The sequence below is a fragment of the Pipra filicauda genome, unplaced genomic scaffold, assembly GCF_003945595.2.
Source record: "Pipra filicauda isolate LSUMZ 115617 unplaced genomic scaffold, ASM394559v2 scaffold29_size4552773_pilon, whole genome shotgun sequence".
Classification (NCBI taxonomy): Eukaryota; Metazoa; Chordata; class Aves; order Passeriformes; family Pipridae; genus Pipra; species Pipra filicauda.
In genome coordinates this window covers 2266835-2289578 of record NW_024104420.1, presented here as the reverse complement: position 1 = coordinate 2289578, position 22744 = coordinate 2266835, and the positions used below count along the sequence as shown (strand labels likewise).

Here is a 22744-nt window from a genome sequence, read left to right as displayed (position 1 = left end):
CTACAGCTCTAGCATTGAGACAATCAATACATAAACAAACTGCTCACTGCTGGTCTCTAGAAGTGAAAAACATACTTTCATTAGACAAAATCATGAAATCTGAAATACATCATGGATAAAAGCACAAATAAAAGTAGATCAAATCAATGTAATGACATCTGAGCTTTTTACATTGATGTTGGGAATGTTTTGGCTTTCTTTCATTCACTGTACCAGGCCAATTTCCATTAAGTGAATACTATGAAGCCTCCAAGAAATTTACATAGTATCTGAGTTCAGATTTACCTTTTGTTTTGAAACTCAGCCCAGCTATATTTAAAGCTTCATCTAATACAGGAGCATTTCCAATTTGATCCAAACCAACAGAATAAAAATATCAGTGGACTATAGCTTGGATTTCTGATCAGATTTCCTAGAAATCAGCATGACATTAAATCCGTCACCCAAACAAAAAATTTCTTCTTGGTGTTTTGCTCCTCGTAATATGATTTACATGTAGACTTTAATCTTAAATGTTTAAAATACTTTCTATCACCTCTTTGTCTTTGATAGCAATTAAACTGAATTTGAAAGCTCTATTAGTTTAACATTGTTTTCCTACTTGTTTCTTTATATAATGTGTATTTGCAGATATACAACATTCCTTGTTTTTCTTCCTTTTTTTCCTTTTCTTGTCTTTTTATTTCCCCCCAGAATATCTATGCCAATGCCAATGCAAACTACTTGCATGAAAAAGTGCACAGAGTGTGAGGCATGAGATATGGAAATGAAATGCCCTTTGGTCTGAGGCGGCTGACACTGACCCAGGTATAGCTCTTGATCACTTCCCATCCCACACAGCAATTTCTATTACAACCATGTCAAGATCAACTTAGCCCAGCCCAGCCAAATGTACAGATTATATCTGGGTCCTTTGAGTCATGTTACAAAAAAAGGTGCAACAATAAACAAGTCCATGTGCATTCTCGGTCATAACTATGAGCGGAGTAACCCTTGAGATTCCTCACTTTGGCATTAAATAACAATTATAAAGGCTTTTAGAATTAAAGCAATACATGGAGGGACTTGAAATGTTAACAGCCCCAAGTAACTTGTCAATTGAAATAAGACTCATCCCTAGTCATAAATAAATAATCTCTTTCCTGGTCTCACTTCCATGCCAGGATCAATATCTCTTAACATCTTACTTATTTTATTACTGCTTTTGGTTTTCTGGGACTGATTGAAAGTTGCTCAGAGGAAATCTTTGGTTTTGCTTAAGTGTCCGTGACATTTAATCATGACTTTCCTTGCAGTTTAATTCCAACCAGTCAATCAGTTAATCCACTTCAATTGATTCTGTGCTCTCTGTTATTGGCTTGCACTCATTGGGCATCCTCTGGTGTCGACTCAGCTGGGTAGCTTGTGTGAAGCTCCTCTCACACCTCTCGCACCTGGTGAAGGCAAGAGAGAAAATTGAGACCAGGGAACTGCTCTGGGAGGTGGGTGATGGGCTTTGTCACATCCTGCCTAATCAGAACAGACACTCAAAAGTGGCTTCAGATTTTACTGGCTCAAGAGGTTTAATTGGTGGCTACTTCCAAGGCCTTGATGCCTATGATGGGACAAGGCCTGTCTGATTCAGAACAGAGGAATCTGTCAATAGACAGGGGGAAGGTGATTTCTCCAGAGAGGCCTGTCCTGCTGTAGCTCTGATCACTGTCAGTTCAAATAGATAAAGAACAAAAAGAGATTTTTAGGAGTGAGCCATCAAAGAAGAAGCTTGTCTGCAGTTTTCTGCTCTGTAACCCCTAAAAGAAATTGATGACAAATAGAATTTCACCTTCTGCTAATTTAAAAACCACAATTGCCTATTGGAGGATGAGAAATCACAAAGCAATAATCATTCAGTTCTAGAACAAGAGAAAACTCTTTGTTTATCTGATCTGACTATGTTAGTGGGGTTCATTTTAAAGAGGCACACAGAGTTAGTGGTTATTTAATTACCCGACAACAACCACACTATTTCAGAAATCTGTGGATTGAGCAAGAACTCATAACAGTCACCAGTGTTTGCTTCACTGTCTTTTATGTTCACTTATCTTTCTACCCTGTCCTTTCTTAGAGAACAAAAATCTGCAAAAAAAATTAATGTGTGAATAAATTAACAAAGTAATTGAATTTTGGAAGGGATAGGAGAGGGGTTATTGTTGAGTCACAAATATGGATGCAGCATATTCTTCTTGTATTGTGTTTTCTCCAAAAGCCATCTTTGATTTAATAGTATTGTGTGATGCTTTATCTTCAAAGAAGATTATCATAAAAGTATCACAAAAATTACTTCTTCACCTTCAAAGGACAAATGAAGAAAAAAAAGGACTCTAATTCATGTTAATCTTTCTCTCTCTCCTGATGTGAATGATAGAAAGTGAACTGTGAAGTGTAACTGATCTAGCTGCTTATAATAAAAAGAAAGAAAGATATTTACACATATACATAATTGTAGGTGTTCTTCAGATTACTAATTTTTAGTAATAAAGTTCTGCTTCAGGAATATTTAGCACAGACATTAGAGTCATTCATCCAGGTTACTGTCCCAATCTAAAACGTCAACACTTTTAAGTTGTGTTTCTTTGATTGTCTTTCATGGAATATTTTTAGCATCCTGTTCCACTGTTAAAAACTGCACTGTGATCTTGACAAATGTAAAATGTCAGCTTTAATGTATCAGACCTATCAGCTCAATGAAAATAACTCAGAAGTATTGATTACTTAATGATTTTTTGGGTATTCATTAACGTCTATGTGCAGATCATCCACTCTCCAGAGCTCCTGAAGTGCTGATGACACATTAGTGTACTGCTGATTGTTTATTAGAAAACTGATTAGTTACTGGATGAGTGTGTCAAAATATACTAAATTTCATTGCCTGACAAACTTGCAAATTATTGTATTATTTTTAGATACATATATATATATCTATCACAGAAGCATTAGAATCAATTTTAAGACTGGGGGTTAACTTAGTCTGTATGAGATATTACCATCTACTCAAACTTGATAGTTTTGTTATTTTTATGTCTACAAAGACAAATACTTTGCTTCCTGACTAATAGGAGGCTTGAATCCTCACCTAACCAAGCTGTAAATGATACAGTTGCAAAATAACCTGCAAAATCATGTGTGGCAGCACCTCACTATAAGAGCCTGGCCAAATAAATGAAATACAAGGCATCAGGTTGCCCAGGCACCATCAGTCATTGAGGTAAAGACTATAGGTTGATCAAAAGACAAAATTACTCACTAAAACCATTGGGCTTGAAGCTGTGACAGGTCTCCTTATCCGTTCTGGAGCTTGCCTGGCAGGCTAGAGCTGGGCACTGCATTCACTCACCACCTTGCAATGCTCTTGAAAGCTCAGAGTAAGGATTACAGTATTTCTTTAAAATGCAAGTTCCCATCCTTTACCCACAAGATTCTTCTGCCATATGAGTGCTCTAACCTCCCAGGTACGGGCTGTTCGGATATACTACCATAAAGGCACAGAGAAGAAGGATGCTAAAGAGAGAACAGAAAAAGAATAAATCTCTTGCTACAAGCATCTACCCTTTGAATAGGAGAGATGTGGGTGCCAAATGTTGATGAGGGTCAGACTTTGCTGTCTGTGCTTACAGAGCCCTTGGACACCAGTCAGGATAAAGCCTTTGGAAAGGTGCCTAATTTCCCTGTCTTTTTCTTGTACCTTGGTAACCTTCAGATGTTCCTTCAGTACCCAAGGTGCCCAGGATTGTCTAGGCGCTTCCAAATGATGTGGATGGTGTTTCCAGGACAATAGTTTTGGATATATAGGTACCTGGCTTATTGACAGAGATTTGTATTAGGCTCCTGACTCTTCTTTTCAACGTAGTCCACAGAAGTTGTTGCTGGATACAAAGTCACAGAAAAGGTGAAGATAATAGTGTCATAGCAGTCAGCATTACTACCTCACAGGAGGTAGGAATAGGAGGAAGAGCAGGAATATTTTTCTCTTGAATTATTATGTACTCTCTCCCTCTATCAACAATTCTTTCCCAGACTATCATAGCAGAATAACAACTGCCATAAGCCTATGAGATCAATAAGCATGTGTGTGTAGGTTTGTGTGTGCATATTTCCCTACTATAAGCCATACACATGTTGTTGGAAATTTTAATAGTAGTCAAAATTGTCAGAAAGGAAAAAGAGTCCATCTCTCATGTGACCATCCACAAAGTAACCATGAGGCTGAGCCCAAGCCTGACTACTAGACATATCAAATTTTTGTTAAGCCTCAAGTGCAGACACATGTATTGCCAATAATTATACCTATTAACTGAGATACAACTTAATTTCCACTTAGGGCCATTCGACGGCATGTGAGAGTAATTTAAACAGTCTCAGACACAATGTAGATCCAAAGAAGCAATTCCAAAGTCCTCAAACAATTAGATACCGTCAGTGAAAACTAGATCCCTGTTATTTTCTTTTACAATGTGTGCGTGCCTTCATTGTAATTGTACAGACCAATGTATTACAGCATTCGACCTCCTTAAACTCAGGACTTCAATCCACCACAAAGTTTCCCTATATGATTTGCTTGGGTGGAGGTGGTAAGCAGAACTGTTCTTAAATTCACAAAGAACATTGACGGGTTTTAAATATTTCTACAGTACTGTGTTTTCTGATTTTGTTTAGATAGCCCTCACTGGTCTGCTTGTTTGCTTCACAGTGCTTTGATGATTATAGGCAGGATTGGTTTAATTTGCACATTTATATTAACCTCTGTGAAAGACTTTGGAGGAGGAAAATGCTGAGGGTCTATTTTAGGGGGAAAAATCTGCATTCAATACTGTCAAAATAAACACTTTAGGATTTCGTTCAAGAAAAACATTTAACACTACATTTTAAATTCATTTGAAGGGGTTAAAAAAAAAACCAGAACCAGAAAAAAATATTGCAAAGCTGAGATGTCACTGCAGGTACAATGTTCAACCTGAAATGAATGCTCCCCAGTTTTATATGTCAGTAAGAATAAATGAAAAACACCTGAGCTATCACAAGCTGAAAGAATCTTTCCTCTAATTATTTTGGTTTGAATCTGGCATATTAGATCTTTGCATAACCCTGATTCTGCAGGCAAGTCCCTTAACTATTTTTCAGTTTTACTAAAATGGAAGTGGGAAGTGTTGAGACGAACTTAAGAAAAGGGAGGTGACAAATAATTTTCCTTTTTCTCCTACCTTTTAATTTACTTAAGAGCTTTGTTCCCAGACTAGCAGCCATAGTGGAGACTTCAGTAAGATAAGAATACACAAAAACTTTACAGTGCTGACGCTGGCTTGATAGCTTGTGATGACATGAAAAGAAATCCCTTCTAACTGGACCTGCAGTCCAGGCAATGCAGCTAAAGCTTTGACTACAGATAACCTCACTTAGCATTGTTATCTTAATGAAAAGCAAATAGAAAAGTCTTCCACTATACATCCAAATTTACCTAGGACCTACAAAGAAAAAGTCTTCTCAGAGAAAAATCTTTTTAACCAATCAAAACTTCCTCTTACATCACAATTTCTTTGAAATATTTTTAAATGCTGTTACCCTATGTTCACAATTTTTTAAACCAAATTCTGAAAATAATATACATACAAACATACTCAGTGTTTAAGACTGTCAGCTTAATCCACACTCACTGTAATTCGTCTTACAAAATAACTACCATACTTACTTAGAAATCATGAGATTGCATTCATGGCAACAGCAAATTTAAAACTGAATTTAGTAACAACTTCAAAATTATGCCTATTATTTTTAAAATAACAGCTAGAATTTAAGTAATTTATCACTATCCATGCATAATCATTCTTTCTAGTAGTAAAATTATTAGTCAAGAGAATTGTGTACATCATTACAAATACAGACTTTTTTGAGGTACAGAAACCATATCTCAATGAACTTTTCCATCTTGCACTTTTTTTGGTAAGTGTACACTCTAAATTCCACTGTAAATAAAGACTTAAAAACTAAATTGCATGATCAAGTGACGAAAGTCTTGTTTGTCCCATTTACAGTTCTTGTTTACTAGAATTTGTTGAAGACTTTTTTTCTAAGCTTTCTTACTACCTGGTCTCATGACCCCCTTATTCAAAAGAGAATCTGAATGGTGATAAGACATCAAGATGAGCTGCAGCTCTCTCTTTTTTTCCAGCAGAGAGTGTAGATCAGTTTCTGGATAAGTTTTGTGCCCCTCCTCTCTCAAATGCAAGCAGTCCTGTGTGGGAGGCAAATCTGCCCTTTTGAACAGCTTGCGTATCAAGGCACATGTGCCCTCTTATCTGACTAGCAGTGATGGGAAGATCTGCAGCTCCAGTTTTAGCTTCATGTGAAATTACTAGTCAGCTTACTGTGAATACTTTGACAAGTCTTACAGAGAGAAATTGGTACTACTGTTTGTTGAGCTTAAGGAAGAAATTAAATAAACATCTTGCAAGACTGAAATTATGCCATATATCATAAAGAAGCAGTACAGAGCATACACATTTTTTGTCCCTCTGCTGTATAACTTTAAGAATAGGTAGACCCATCCTGGAATACTTAAATACTTCCACATAAGCAGGGCAAAACAACAACAACAACAACAAAAACAAACAAACAAACAAACAAACAAATTCCAGACAACTGGTTAATTTTAGTACACACATTAGGCCCTTTTGCAGATGAAATTGTGCTGTAATCAAGACCATTTTGGAAAAGGGGAAAAAAATTACTAAACCAAAGGGGAAAAATAATGACTCTAAATGGGGCAAAATAACAGGTCTATTGGAAACATGACAAAAACAGGATGTTAAGGAAAAAAATTAAGTGGAGTCAACAAGGTTACACATAAGTAACACATTAACATTAAATGAAATCTATTTTCCATTTTGACCTGGAAACCTCTTCCATTAATTACTAAAATCTATTTACACAGCAACTAGATAAAATCAATCTGATTGCTCACACCATTTTTGGTTCACTTTCTATGGGCTCTGAACATTCAACATACTGGTTCAAGAGAAGTCAATATTTAGATGTTCTGAGTTTCCATGTTTTACCTCCTACAACACTATCCTGGCCATGATTTCTGCTATGCAACTTCTTCTGTACTGGATATGCAGCATTTTGTTCCAGCTCTGCCCCCTTGTTCCCAGCAAAGACGTGGATGGAGGCCATGCTTTCTTACAACCATATATAGAGGCAAAGCCTGTCCACCAGTATCTCTGCCGGGATTGTTATGAGGGGTTCTGACAGGCCCAACAACTGAGGTCTCTTACATTAACCAGACAGAAAGCACAGTATGGCAAAAGTAGAAAAGACAAAAGGAGAAAAGTAAACAGAGAACAGACAGCACTTGGAGAACTGGAAGAGATGCACACTTTCTTCTACACTTATTCCCATTCTTCCTAGGAACATTCAGGCAGGTTCTAAAAGAAGTGATATCAATACAATATATGATGATATCAATATATTACTTTTGTTCCCAAGTGGAATTGTTCCAGGTACAACCTGGGTCTGTCAGTTCAGCAAAGAAAAAGACACAAATATGGGAACTATTTCTTCTGTCTTGGAGAACACTTCCTGTTAGGTAGTCAGAGTCTTGCACAACAAGGTAAAATAAGCCTGGATCAACTGTGCTGTAGATGGAGGTGAGCATAGAGGGAAAATTTCTGAGACTCAGGTGTGTGCTTAGCTTAAATTTCAGTAAGCATAAACTGCAGAAATAAGCAAAGTCTGTTTAATTAAAAACTGTCTTGACAAGTCTGTTTAATTAAAAACTGTCTTGACCATGGGACTTTTTTTTTAATATCTTGGAAAGCTGAGCACTATCAATTTATTATTTTGATCTTACAAAACTTATGTCTCAAGTCAGAGTTGCATTTTGTATGCAGTGATTCTGAGACTAAAAGAAGATGCATATTTCTCTCCCATATTTAACCAGAGTCAAATTAGCTTTCACTTGAAGTTCCATCCACCTCAGCCTATAGACATCTAAGAAACGTATTAATGTTCTTATAGCATGACCTGTCCCAGTCTTGATTGTATTTTCAGCTGTGGTTCTCTGGCAGCAGCTTGCCACTTAATTAAAACAATCAAGATCTCATCAGAGAAGGAAAAATTGTTCAGGGATGTCAAGGAACCCAAAACCAAATCTGTTTTACTTCTGATTTTAGCTTCACCACTAACTGTTTTATCTGGTAGTCTTGGCTTTCAAGGAAAACTCTGCCGAGTGCTGGGGATGCTACTGAACAGCAGCAATGCATTTTCCTCTCTAATCTCAGCTGACAAAGGCTGCTGGCTTCAAGTACTTACTTGAAGGGCTTTTCCCCAGTGTGTGTCCGGATGTGATTGTTGAGTGTTGTGGCACCAGCAAAGGCACGACCGCAGTAGCCACACTTGAAAGGCCTGTCACTGGAGTGCGTAACTACGTGGTTCCTCAGCTCTGAAGGTTGGGAGAAAGACTGGGAGCAGTGACCACACTGGTAGGGCCTGCAGTGGGAAAAAGAAACAGCACGTCATCAGTGCCTTTTGTTGACATGAGCAGGAAACCATATGGAAGGGAGCACCTGATCTTCCCATAACTTTCGAAGAGAACTGCAGGTGCACTTCTCTGAGTCTTTCTTGGGAGAAACATACCCAAAACTTCATGAACTCTCCAACAAATGTAAAATTCTTGTACAGGAATTAACTGAGAGTCTATGGGCACGATGCCCCACAAAACATAATTCAGCAAGCTACTGACCCAGCAGTGCACATCAATATGCCTGCCTTAATTCTCTCAAACTCAGCATAGTACTCCTCAGCCACAAAAAAAATCCTCACACTTTGGAACTAAGGGTCTCATGAAACCCTGTCTGTTGGTGCCAGCTATAGTCTTACCTACAAATATCTAATTGTTATGCCTGTATTCTACCGGTATTCTGCAGCTGTTTGCAATTAAATTCTTTGTATTGCTTTGGAGAAATCTAGGTCTTTTGAGATCATGTATTTCAGTAAGAAACATTGGAAAAAGTAACCACAATGTTACAATTATCTGTCTATTTTCCTACATCTATTAAATATATTTGCATTTTATTAACATGTTTCTCCCACCCAGACTAAAAATGCCTTTTTTTAGGATCTTGGAAGGAAACATAGAACTTAGGTTTTCAATGCCACAGTTTGTTAAAAGCAAACATAACAAACAAACAAACAAAACTAAGTGATATGTTACAAATTGAGGATCATAACAAGCAGACTGCAGACACGGAAAGAAAAGGATACAAGACAGTAATGTGAGACAGGTCTGCTGAAATGCTAACTAAAATAAAATGTGAAGAAACAATGTTTATATATTTCTACTTGGTAATAGTGATTTAATATCAACATCCCAGAGGGGTTTTTTCCATTTCACATTTGTTTTGAGTTAGTGGCAGAATCCTAAATGCTTATCCAATTTTTTCTCTTAAAAAATTAAGACTTTCTTTTTTTCTAGAGGGATAATAATAATTTTTACCCTACACAACATTTTAACTCTTGATGTCTGCATTTCCAGAGCCAATGGACAACTTAGCTCAATTACTCTCTCTTTAATAAATGCGTATGTTTAAAAGGCTAGAAACCAAAACTAAAGGGAAGAAGACAATGGTGACCAAGCATGTACAATTCAATTAAGTGCAAAATAAAGCGAACTATCTCATTTGTCAAGTGAACTGCTTAATCGTGGCTACTTGCATCACTGAACACAAATACTATTATTTTACAGTGCTTCAGAGCACTGAATCCTGATTGTAGAATTTTTTAGCTTGATTAATAGCTCAGTATTCATCAATAACTCAATAGCTTACTACTTTAATTACTTGCATTTGAAAATCTACTCTCCAACAAGTTTAAAAGTAATATATAATAGCTGTGGAAAGGTAACTTATAGAATGTGGCCCTTAAAAATACACAAATACATGTAAAACAATATTTTAAGAAAATAATAAAAACTCATTATCTGTTTCTCTTATTGGAAGGCAAGTAGTAACATGCCTAGTTTTCTCCTTTCTTGAAGTGCAAAGTTATTTTGCACAGAAAATATTTTTCAAATTTAGCATGAAATGTTTAAAGCTGGTAAAACAAAGATGATTTGTGAATGCGGACTTACTTGTTTGGATATTTTCATATCAAACACTTATAAGCCAAATAATGCAATAATGTTTTCTGTATCCAAGAAACATTGATTTTTTTTTTCTAATAGTGAAGCGGACCATTAACATCTATTAGCCTCTGGTTATCTATTTTTAATAGCTACTATAAGAAATTATACAACACTACGTAAAACCAATTAATCTTTTATTTTTTTAACAGTCAATGTGATTAATTTCACACTGAAAATTCACACTGTAACTTCTCTGTAAACAGTCAAAATTCCAAACCAGTTGTAACTGAATGTTGTGATGTCAGGCAATATGGGTTCATCCCCTACATTGGCTCAAAACAAATGAATTCTTTACGAAGTACTCAATACATTTCACTGGTTGATGCTCAAGAAAACAAGCCTTGTAAGAAATCACCTATTGTTAGATCACTCTGACTATATTTTTTCCATTCATCTACATCTTGGGAGAAAAAATATTAAAGAAGTCACCCTCCTCTTTGTAGGGGATGCATTTCTCCAGTTTATACACAGGCAATGCTGATTAACACTAAAATGTGTAATTTTTTAAAGCTTAGATACAAGACACATTAGAGAAAGCTCATTTTAAAAAGAGAACTGTAACATTTAAAAATGCTCTAATTTTTACAAATGCAGATTTAAGTATGTCAACTTTTGACAACTTTTGGATACTACTATTTTTCCAAGAGCAAAAAAAGTCATTCAGCAAGTATAAAACTTATCATTTTGTTCTCTGGTAACCATTTTACTGTGCTCAGAAATTTTTCTTGGAAGAAAATAAAATCAATATGTTGTTTTCAAAAAAAATTAAAGTGGTGCAGAAAGACTGAACATGAGCAGTGCTCGGTTCAGTGAGTACATTGACATGGGCAGATCACGCCTGCCTTTGATGTAGCAGTTATGTCTTCTGCCATCACTTTGGTCTGCACCAGGACAATGAATTAGGATGGTGACCTCTTTATAACAGAGGTTTGCAGACAGAAGGAACAGGGACACAGTGACAGAAATATTGGTCTTCATAGGCTGTACTTTCAAAGATCTGGTGCTAGACTGAATGCACTCCCAGCTCAGAAAAACTAATTTCCACTGAAATAACCAAGAACTTATCATACCTTCTGAGCTTCAAGGTATCCTGTGAATCAAAATCTTCTCAGATAGTAATTTTAAGTTACATTTAAGAACAGCTAAACTGATGTATAGCAATGCGCAGTTGAGAATGATGTTCTGACAGCCACCAAAAGCAGTTCTAATGTTTTTTATTAATCACCTAGCTACATATTTTTTTAGCTCTACATCTTTCTTTTGAGCTTGCAGATAGGAAATCTAGTTACCTAGAAGCAAATTCTGCTGTTGAGGGAATCACACTGTTATCATTAATCCCCTGCATCATTGATCAGCTCTCTAGTTTTACTGAAAGGTAGATTTTTGTTAAGCAAAAGTAGCATAGCTTTTTTTATCTTGTACTATTCCTCTGCTAAAACAATATACTTTCCACCTTCTGACTCCCAAATATATCTACCCACTATAAATTTATTTTATATATCTTAAATTATTAATTCTCTGAATTATCTTGAAAAATCTTACCATTATTTTCCACTGAATTTTCAAATTACTTCTTCTTTTAAGAAGTGAATTTGGTCTTTTCAAAGGACATATGGAATCCTAGTGCAATTCTTAGAAGAGAAATTGCTTTAATAGTGAGCTCCTGAATACTTGTAACTCTATCATTGAAACACCCACAGACCAGGCAGTTAATTACAGTTCTGTAATTCTTTTCCTTTACAAAGAGCTGGAAAAGCACCAGCAGAAAGAGAGACTGGCATGTGGTTGAAAGGGCTTTTCTCCTTATTGAGGACTAAGAACTAAAAACCCAACTTGATCATAGAATGATTTTTGTTAGAAGAGACCTTAAAGATCACCTAGTTCCAACCCCTGTGCCATGGGCAGGAACACCTTCCACTGAAAGCGCCATCCAACCTGGCCTTGACAGCTTCTCAAGATGGGGCATCCACAGCTTCCCTGGGCAAACAGTTTCAGTGTCTCACCACCCTCAAAGTAAAGAATTTCTTTCTTACATCCAATCCAAATTTACCCTCTTTCAGCTTAAAGCCATTATCCCTTCTTCCATCATTACATGCCCTCATAAAAAGTCTCTCTCCAGTTTTCTTTCAGGCCCCTATAGGTATTGGAAGGTTGCTGTATGATACCCCTGAACCCTTCTCTTCTCTAGGCTGAAAAACCTGAACTCTGTCAGCCTGTCTTCCTCCCTCTGATCACCTTTAGGATTGTCCTCATAACTCTCTCCAGCAGATCCACATTCTTCCTATATTGGGAGTCCTAGAGTTGGACTATTACTGAAGCTCTACCTGTTGGCTGTCATCAGCCACCTCCTTATTTTCCATGTCCCTTAACATAGTTACCTGAAGGATCTGCTCCATGTTCTTGCCAGGTACCAAGGTGAGACTGACTGGGCTATAGTTCTCCAGGTCTTCCTTTTTTACAGTGGAGCTTATGTTTCCCCTTTTACAGTCAGTGAGAACTTCACCAGACTGCCACAACCTCTCAAATATGATAGATACTGACTTAGCCATAGATAGTGACTTAGCCACTTCGTCTGCCAGTTCCCTCAGGACCCATACATGCATCTCATCAGGTCCCATGGAGTTGTGCACCTTCGAGTTCCTTAGATGGTCTCCAATCTGATCTCCTTCTACAGCTGGCAATTCTTCGTTTTCCCAGTCACTTCCTTTGCCTTCTGTGACATGGGTGGTGTGACTGGAACAATTCCCAGTGAAGACTGAGGCAAAAAAAAATTATTGACGACCTCAACCTTATTCATGTCTCGGGTCATGAGGCCTCCTGCTTCTCCCAGAGAGGACCCACATATTTCCTTATTTCCTTTTATCACAAACATAACTACAGAAGCTTTCGTTGTTCTTCATTTCCCTGCCCACATTGAATCCTATCATGGCTTCAGCTTTCTTAAACTGATTGCTGACTGCTTGGACAATCTAACTGTATATCTTACAGACTACCTGTCTTTGGTTCCATCCTCTGTAGGCTTCCTTTTTGTCTTTGAATTAATCCAGTAGTTCCCTGATCATCCATTCAGGACTTCTGGTGGTTTTGCCTGACTTCCTCTCTGATGGGAAGCATTGCTCCTGAGCTTAGAAGTGGTGATTGATCTCAGGGTCTCAAGGTGTGGGACAAAGGACTCCATTGAACTCAAGATAGGATTTCACATTGTTATAGGGGGAAGGCTGCCACACCACAGCCTCTGCAAAAAAACAAAAGCAGGCCATGTTGAAGCAGTGCCAACACTGGCTTTCAGGACCAGGCCTTGGTACAGCACACAGCATTAAGAGCACACCTGCACTCAGAGGAGTTAGGTCACAGTTATTCTCACATAAAGCTATTTTTGAGGAATGCCTTCTTCTAGCAAGTTGAACTAAGGTTAGAGAACCAAGTGACACCTCGGGATACTGCTAACTTGCACACAGAAACATCCCTAGCATCAGCAGGGCCATGGGTGGGCTACTTTCCCTGACTCTGGACTCCACATTCCCTGCTGCCTTGGTGTTCCCCTTAGTCAGCTCAGCTGCTGTCCTGAGCACCTCAGGCACCAAACAGCAGCAGGGATGGCAGAGCTGGACCCACTGGGAGCTCTGGATCCTCTGTTACAAATGTTTGTGAAGAAACTAGCAAAAGCAGAAAGCTGGCGTACTTGAAGCATTTGCAAATGTGAAGCTGTCAGAGAGAGTTGCTGCTCTGTACACCCATTACTCTTATTAGCTTTGAGTACTGGGAGTTTGCAAACCTTTATGAAAAGATTATGCAAGAACAAGCATTAAATTCAGCACAAAGTTTACTTTAATTGAGCAATACTCAATAAACAGAAAGAGACAATGCTTGCTCACAGCATTTATTTTTTCTAAGTCTGTTTTGGAGATGTTCAAATTAATTAATGGACTTAGGGAGAACCTCAAGGTCAAAGACACAGAACCTATCAAGAAAAATATTAACACAAAATGGACTGAGCCACAATCTTAGAGAAAAAGACCTATTAAATCGGTAACGTCAAGTTCTTGTTTAAAAAAAAACAAAACACAAAACCAACCACAACAACAAAACAAAAACAAAAAAAAAGAAGATCCCTAAAAAACCCTTACAATTTAACATTGAGTTGCTACAGCAAAACATAAGTGTAATAACACCTTTTTAGTAAACAAGAATTGTGAGTACATGGCAATCATTGAATACATGGCAATCAATGAGAATATATATCACACAGATGTACATGTTGCATATAAAAATGTGCCACAGAGAGGTCTTGGGAACTGCAGCCATCTCCCAACTCTGAATCTGGTGATCATAGTGAGATGGAAGAGCTGTGTCATTTAAAAAGATTGCATCATTAACAGAAAAGTGGTTGCTGTTAAAAAACAAAAAAAAAAAAAACCCAAAAAAAAACCCACAAAAAAAAAAAACTGCTCTAAATATTATTCAGTATGATAAAGAGTTTTGGTTACCCCTTTTTTGAGCCTCCCAAATAAAAGTCTCCTGCTGCAGCAGAAGGGAGGAAATTAAAAAAAAATAAAAAATAAAATAAAACAAAACAAAGGGAAAAAAACCAAACAAACCAAAATACAACACAACAAACAACAACAACAAAAACCATGAAAGTGGATTTCTCACTTTTTCTTCAAGAAATAGTTTCTCAAAGTGTCTCTGTCTAGTCAAGGCTTAAAAAAAGTCCCAAAGGCTCAGAAAGTCCCATAATTCAAGACTAGATGGATTTAAATCTCCACCTCCCCTATCTACTCCAACCCCAGTTACCATTAAGTTCAAAGAGAAACCCTAAAAATGTAACAAGATAAAAAATCTGGTGGAAAGTGAGAAGTAAAACAAAAGTAAAACAGTAAATATTTTAAAGTTAGTTTAAATAAAAATTTTAATCTTAAACTAAAACAGAGAGCACAGCAAGTGATTTTAATATTTCCCCCTATTTTGGATTCATATTTTTAAATTATTTTTATTTATTATATTATCTGCCTGTTAAATAGGACCATTTATTTCTTACTGCCTAGTTGAATTAAGAATATTATGGCCTATTTTATGTCTATTCTCATTCAGATTCTTTCTGAAACTATGTTGTAATATCTTTATTTGGATTCTCAAGTCTCAAGTGGTCTGCTTTCCTCAAATTTCAGACCATGAATTGGATTCCTGTATAGATTCAAAGATGTTTTCCCTGCATCTCATGCTGTAGGTAATGAGCATTTTTGAAGAACAAATACCAAACCAGAACAGATAGCCTAAAGTTACTTCCTAGAGATGACAGCCCCTGCTGCTTCAGTCACATCAAAGATGCGTGACTGGTGTGTTCACAAATTGCTGACAATAAATGGGGAGTTGTTTATCAGCTGGAGTGGTGCTGCAGATATCCTTGGGAAAATACAAACCAGAGAGTTGCATCCAGTACTTCAGGCTGGCAAGGAGGTATTCTTTCACAAATCATACCTTACTTTCTTGTCTCCTGAAAATTTTGTACAACTCTTAAGGAAGTTTTCATCTAGAGGAATGCAATATGTTTAAGAAAACTAAGACAACTTTTTCTAGACACAGTATCCCTAAATAAGCAATTTACTGATCTCCATTAAAAGACAAAAATCTGCCTATGATATAAACTCAACCTGTAATGATTTAGCCAGGGATATGAGATCCCAGATCCTAGGGCAGTTATGATCTGCAGTAACTGTTATTTTGGTAATTTCAAATATAGCATGAATTGCAGTGGTAATTTTCCTACTATGTTCTAGGGTATTCTGAACTAAAGTGTTTGAAAGCATGGGAGAGACTGAATGGTGAGACATCATGAATCTGTACCCTACTAATGATGATGTTCACTTCTAAGAGGGAAGATCTGAAATCCAGTCTGTGTTTCAGACACTATTTGACACAAGATATTTAGGACAAAATAAATAAAAATAAATAAAATTCATTTAAAAAATTAAATCTCTCACCTCCAAGATCTTTCACCTCCAAGATGAAATATCTAAGAGTAAGACAAAATTATCCTAATTTTCCTTCTCTGGCAAATTGAATATTTAGCTGGCACTTAAAATGAAGAACGGTCCCTTTAAGTGAGACTCTTCTTGAATTAATTATTATCTGCAATTTCATTCCTCGTAAAGGAAGACATGGGCTCAAGTAAAGGAAAGGATGAAATCTAGGTGTCACACCTCATCGGATGAATCACTGAAAAAGTATGTGAGAAGCCTCACAACATGCCTTTTCTAGACTCTAGACTCTTCTGGACTATTGCACCATTTTACGCTTTACAGTATGCTTAGGATATAATACGGGAAACATGAGAGTCCATGTGGACCTTTTGAGACAGATATTCTACATTGTAACACTTAAATTAGTAGTTGTGTCCTACAGCTTTAGCAAGTCCTCACAAAGGTATTTGTTTCTGCTAAGGCCAGCATAAAATTCGGAAAATGTTGACAGGGCTTGTAGGTATTCACAGTATTATCAATTCTTTAATTTTTATGAAGATTTGTAATGGAATCTTTGCCCATGCTTTACATTTCTTCCAGAAAAATGGATTTATTCTCTAGTACCTCCACTCCCACAGAATCACACAAGCATATGTGTACACTTAGATAACCACAAAGAGACACAGACATGCATACAAACACATGCACAGACTCACTCTTTGCTATTTTTTGGTAGTATTTTTGTTAACTGTAATTCACAATTAAATGCTGCTTTTAGAACAACCTTCCAGGGATTCAGCTGTTCTGTTCAAATCTTCACAGCTGAAGAAGAGACAAAACACGGGCAGCCTTTTTTATTGAATTAATTTGATTTTTTTCTTTTGTCCTGCCAGCTATCAAAATTGTCAAATAAACCAGCTTTGATTCATAAATAATGGTTCCATTATATTTACTGTGCCACCGGTCAGAGTACCTGAAATTTTAATTCACTTGTTCAGCTAAATTTCATCCTCAGTTCACAGCCATAAAATTCTGTATTGACAAACTTTCAAACCAACTTTGACTCTGAGGTATCTAGTCAACATTTTTCTTCTGTGTGGATATTAGTTTATTGAATAAGTGGCATCTGTTTTCCTCCACATCACTAGTGGAGTAGGTATTTCCTTTTGACAGCTTTGTACGATTTATGGGTTTGCATGCTATGAAGAAAAATAGTACTAAGCAAAAAATTCCAATTCATTACCTCTTAGTACTTAATTAAGTTCATACACATTGCACACTATAGGTGAACCCTGAAATGACTGTGACAGCCACTGAGCAGCAAGTTAGATTATCTTTGGAAGACAGAGAGACTTTTAATTATCTTGACCTCATTTTTTCCATCTATGATATTCATAAATTTTCATTCTATTTTGTTGCCTCCATCAGATGTACCAAACCACTCTGAAAAGAAGATTATATCCTTAGCTATTTCCTTTTATCTGCACATTTAGGCACCAAATGTTTTTACAAATAGTGAAGTCAAGCAATACTTTTTATCAGCTCACTTCACATAGCTGCAGATGAATTATGTCATATGGGGTCCTCGTAATAATGGCTTGGTTTTGAAAATGATAACAGCTTGATAAAAGAAGAAAGCAGTGGATCTGGCTATCAGTAGATACAGAAATAAAGAGAGCCTGGGCTTTACCTGTCAGGGTTCTGTGTACACACATGCATCTGTAAGAGGATCCGCTGGGTGAAAGTCTTAAAGCATTGCCCACATTTCCAAAGATGCCAGTCACTGAACTCAGAATTTAGTTGGCTTGTTGAAGTTGGGCTTGCAAGAACTCGTTGGTTTTTGACACTGATCTGGTTAAATCCTGACTCGATGGACCCAGACTTATCCAGGAGAGAAAAATTTCTGCTACACGGAGTCTGTGGAAATACTACGGATCGCTGTGGAGTGGCAGGGGATAGTTTGCTACTTTTATTAAATGGCTGTAGGGTGTCTTGTCTGGACATGGCCTCCATTACAGTCGAAGGGACATTCACTGGGAGAAAAGAAGAAAAGTATATAAGATCTTTTTTATGCCTTTTTAAAACTAATACGGTTTTGGGAGAGACCAAAAAAAATATCAACATCCATTTTCTTGACACTACAATTAAACAATTTTATTTTAACAATGCACAGAAGGAAAAAAAAAAGTGGACTTGAATCTGAAAGGGTGGTGCTGATTCTGTGACACTGAAATGAAAATTCATGCAAAGGGCTGTCTTAGACTGAAAGGACCCAGAGAAGCCTTACTGTGATATTCATCTATTACACAATGGGATTGTCATCTGAAAGAAAACATTGCTGCACTTGTATATTGCCCTGACTCTGTATATTGCAGTCAGCATGTCTGACTGCTATATTGCAGACAAGCATGAATTTTGAGAGCATGGGGAAAAAAAATCCTTTCTCGAACATGCCTTGAAATACAATAGGGCTTAAATATCTACTGCAGCAATAGTTCTCTTATCGTCTTAAAGGGCAGCCTCTAAGGATATTATACTATTACATGTCACAAATAGCCACACTGCCAATACAGCAAGAAGCCAGCGACTTCAACGTGTCTCATACTATTAAGAGTAATAATCATGAGACAACACGAAGTATAGGCAGAGATGTCTTTGTGTATCAGTTTCCTACCCACAAAATTGTTATGAAAATAATTTCTAGTCCCATGAAGGTCTTATGATCATCAATTAACTATGGCTTATGAGGAATTCAGATATTTCAGCAACAAATGCACAAAGAAGTGATTTAGTGCTGAATTTGAATGTTGCATGATGAGGAAAGCAGGAGGTCAAACATGTAGAAGAAAGTTGAATAGCTGCCTCAATCCTTGAGTACCATGTAGGTCGTTCAGTGAATGAAGCAAGGATCCTGTGGAAAAGTAGTGAGCTAACAAATGCTTGTACCACAGTGCAAAAATAAACGTAATTTAGGCCACCGGGGCCAAGTAAGTTCTAATGCTTTCTAATTTTGGCACACTCAATCTCATGAGATAATATTTTGATGTAAATTTTTAAATTAAATATGTTTTATACATATATATTCATATTCTCTTATGTAGTTACTGTCACAAAGTGTTTCTGTCTATAACTAGGTACATAGCATGTACTGAACTGTTGATTAGAAACTACAACTTGGTTTAGGTTAGTCATAATGATAGATCTCTAAGAGCAAATATGAGAGTTAAATTTCAGTTGTGAGCTGGAATCATCCAACATTGTTTAAGATACAATAAAAATGTGATACAAATTAATGATTTTGTAATAGCTATCTTAAACCATACCAGTTACTTTAGAGTTATATACTGATTTCTTACATCAATCATAATGGCTCCAATTTTATAATATTAAAAGCTCTTTAGTTTATACCACTTGGGGCCCTTCCTAATCTATTCTTTTTAGGAGTATCTGAGAACCTAATTTCTAAGTAGAGTTACATCTGTGGAGCTGTCTATTACCAGTTTCCAAATATATAATACATCTTCCACGTGTCTTCTGTACAGGGAACAATTTGTATACTTCCATTTTGCCCCAACACACTTGCAGGAAGCAGATAACTTTTTTTTTCTTTTCTTTTAATTGTATTCATGACAGTCCACAGAAGCAATAAGATCAGGATGTCTGATCAGACCTAAGGAATATAAGCAGAGTTTGTGCAGGTGAATATACCCTTGTGCAGAAGATAAGCAGGTGTACTCTGAGAGTTTAAATGGCACTTAAGTCGTATGCAGCTGGCTCCATAGTCAGAGATTAATTTCATCTACTCATCTTAGTGTCTCTGGGGTTGAAACTCTGATTTGTCTCTCAGCAAAATAGCAACTGGCAATATTTAGAGATTTTAGCCATAATGTTTCCTTTTCAAATAAAGTTTTTGTAGGCTTCAGCTCATGAAAGAAAAAATAATATTTCTGTATTGTACACCGCAGAGCATGAGTTTTATCAGCAAATATTACTGCCAGTAACTAAATTTCTTTTAAACTTTTCTCAAGCCCAACAGATTTGAAAACTCAAGATGAAAAAAGATGTTTATTTTTGACAGTTTAATCTCTGGTATCTTGCTGTTTTATTGCTGCTTGTTCAGTATTTAAGTTGCTACAAGACACCAGTTCATCCTAGCAGTTCATCCTGTTTAAGTATCCAAGTACTTGACCAAAAATATACATCTTATGTGTAATTGATTAAGAGTGGGCAGTCACAGGATTACTTTAGACCAAAGTCAATCAGGCACCCATTATTGGTTTCTTCTACCACATCGATACACATAGCTATCAAAATGGATGCAAGCTCTAATCAAGTTCCACACACAAGTAGTAAAACTGAAGGGTGTGCCTGGATCACCCATTCCTATTTACAGACAAATGTGTCTAGCACTAGATCAGGTCTGTGTTAGTTGCATGCTTAGTTTTGTGAGGACTCCTGGCAAACTAAAAATAAAATATTGAGAAGGGGTAGAAGAATGGATGGAAATGGGGATTGGCAGGATGCAATGGAGGTTCATTGTCGTTTCTGTTTACTTGCACTCAGTTTGTATTTAGAGAAACAGTTTTTTGCATCTAACTACAAGGATCTAACCTCTACAGTTAGTCAGTCTAAGCTTTTCTCAATATATTCAGTGGTAATAGAACAAAGAATCACTAAGAGAGGCCCTCTGGGCCTTCAATGTATTACAGTTTTGGGAAGGGAGTGTCTTGTGATAAACCTAGTAGCAATGGAGAGGACCAAGCAAATTGATTAACAATACAATAGAGTTAATCACTTCTGTGTAAGAGTGATTCATACCATAATTTTGCACATCTTAAGTGTATCAACTTGCTTTAAATGTACAACCACTTTCATTTAACATCACAGAATCAGAGAATCAAAGAATCATACAGTGCTCTGGGTTGGAAGGGATCTTAAAGTTCAGCTAGTTTCAACTCCTCTGCTGTGGGGAGGGACACCTCCCACTAGACCAGGTTGCTCAAAGACCCATCCAGACTGGCCTTGAACACTTCAAGGGATGGGCCACCTTCTAAAACACTCTAGGAATATACTTGATCAGGCATGAAACAGGAATTATGGCTTACACAGGTAAAAATACAAGGAAGAACTTACAATTTTCATCTTGTGCAATGCACTGGAGAGGGATTCCAAAGAAAGATGTGTAACTGTCGTTGTACCACACCAACAGCTCAGTGCCCCTGGGAATATCTATACAGGCCCGGTAGAATATATTGGATCTAGTCAAGAGAAAAAGAAAAAAAAAGCCTAATTTAGGAATAGGGCATTCTTCTCTTATCATACACAATGTTATAGTAGAAATTCATTGTTTTGGAAGCATTTCTGCAGATAACTAAATGGATAAGTTACTGATTATTTTAAAACCAAATCTGTCATAGAGAAGGATTTTATTCCTGTTGCACAGGCTAACAAAGACCTTACAAGCACTTTGTACCAAGCATGTGTTAAGCAGTGAGGTTTTAAAAGGACCAAGATTTTAGGAAAATACAGATATTTTCTTGCAATGTCAGTTTCAAAGTGATTTTTTTTCAAAGCAACTTTAGAAATGGTACATTTTGCTTATGCTTATAAGCATCAAAGTGTTGCACACAGTTCAGCAAATACAGCCATTTAAACAGCTTAGCATTTGTCATCTAAGCTAAACTTAACATCATTTAGGGGAAAATAGACAACAGCTCTTTTATGTGAATAAGTTCTTTTAGCAAAAGGTTTGAAGTAGTGTGAAGTGACTTTTCATTACAGCAGTGTACCACCAAAAGAGAGATCTCGGATTGTTGAGAAAAATAGGCTTTGGCTTAGGGGAAATAAAAAATTTGGGTTAATCAGAACATTCAATCATAAAATTTTCCCATATATGGAACATTAGGGTAATGTCAATGATCCTTCAGTAAATATAAATTAGTGTTACCATAAGCGTGATATCACATTGTTCCTGTGATAAAAGACTGTGGGTATTTCTAGACCATTGAAGCGGGAATTGAGGGGAAAAAAGGGAAAAATCCTAGTGTCTTTAGCATAAAAACAAGAGCCTTATTCTAATCTTGCACTGATGTAAATAGCTTCAGAGTCATACTTCTACAGTTAACAGATTTACATGGCAGCAAAAACTGTGTAAGATTAGAATCAGGTTCAAGATAAAAGAGAAATGTTATCAGTTTGCAGTGGCTTTTCCCCCTCATGCTTCACATGGAACAGTAAAACACACTTCTGTGAGATGGATAGAAATTCAATATACACAAGAAGAACAGTCCACTCTTGCTGAAGGATTACATACCAAAATGATACAGTCAAAGTACCAAGAAATGACCATTTTTTATAACAGCTTATGTAAGGCAGAAAAACATCTATAGACCAAAAAAAAAAAAAAAAATATTAGGCTTCAACCAGTTTTCTGAGTGAAGAATTGCTACAAACATTATTCTGAAGTTCAAGATAAAAGTGTTTAGGGTTGGTAGGCCTTAAATTTAGACTTTCTATAAAGAATTGGCTGTAGCAATGCAATTTGTTCCTTGTATAACACTGCAGACATAAG

At 36.7% G+C, this 22744-nt stretch overlaps 1 protein-coding gene across 1 annotated transcript in view; it reads right to left on the bottom strand.

Moving 5' to 3' along the window:
* Positions 1 to 1125: 1125 nt before the first annotated feature.
* PRDM6 (PR/SET domain 6) overlaps positions 1126 to 22744 on the bottom strand; it is a 73081-nt gene continuing 51462 nt past the window's right edge. Inside the window, exons 5-8 of the mRNA XM_027710322.2 lie at positions 21307 to 21431; positions 17864 to 18206; positions 8344 to 8520; positions 1126 to 1433 (exon numbers count right to left, since the gene is read on the bottom strand). Coding sequence (XP_027566123.1) covers positions 1319 to 1433; positions 8344 to 8520; positions 17864 to 18206; positions 21307 to 21431 — 760 coding nt within the window. The 3' untranslated portion in view covers positions 1126 to 1318. The remainder of the gene's footprint in view (positions 1434 to 8343; positions 8521 to 17863; positions 18207 to 21306; positions 21432 to 22744) is intronic.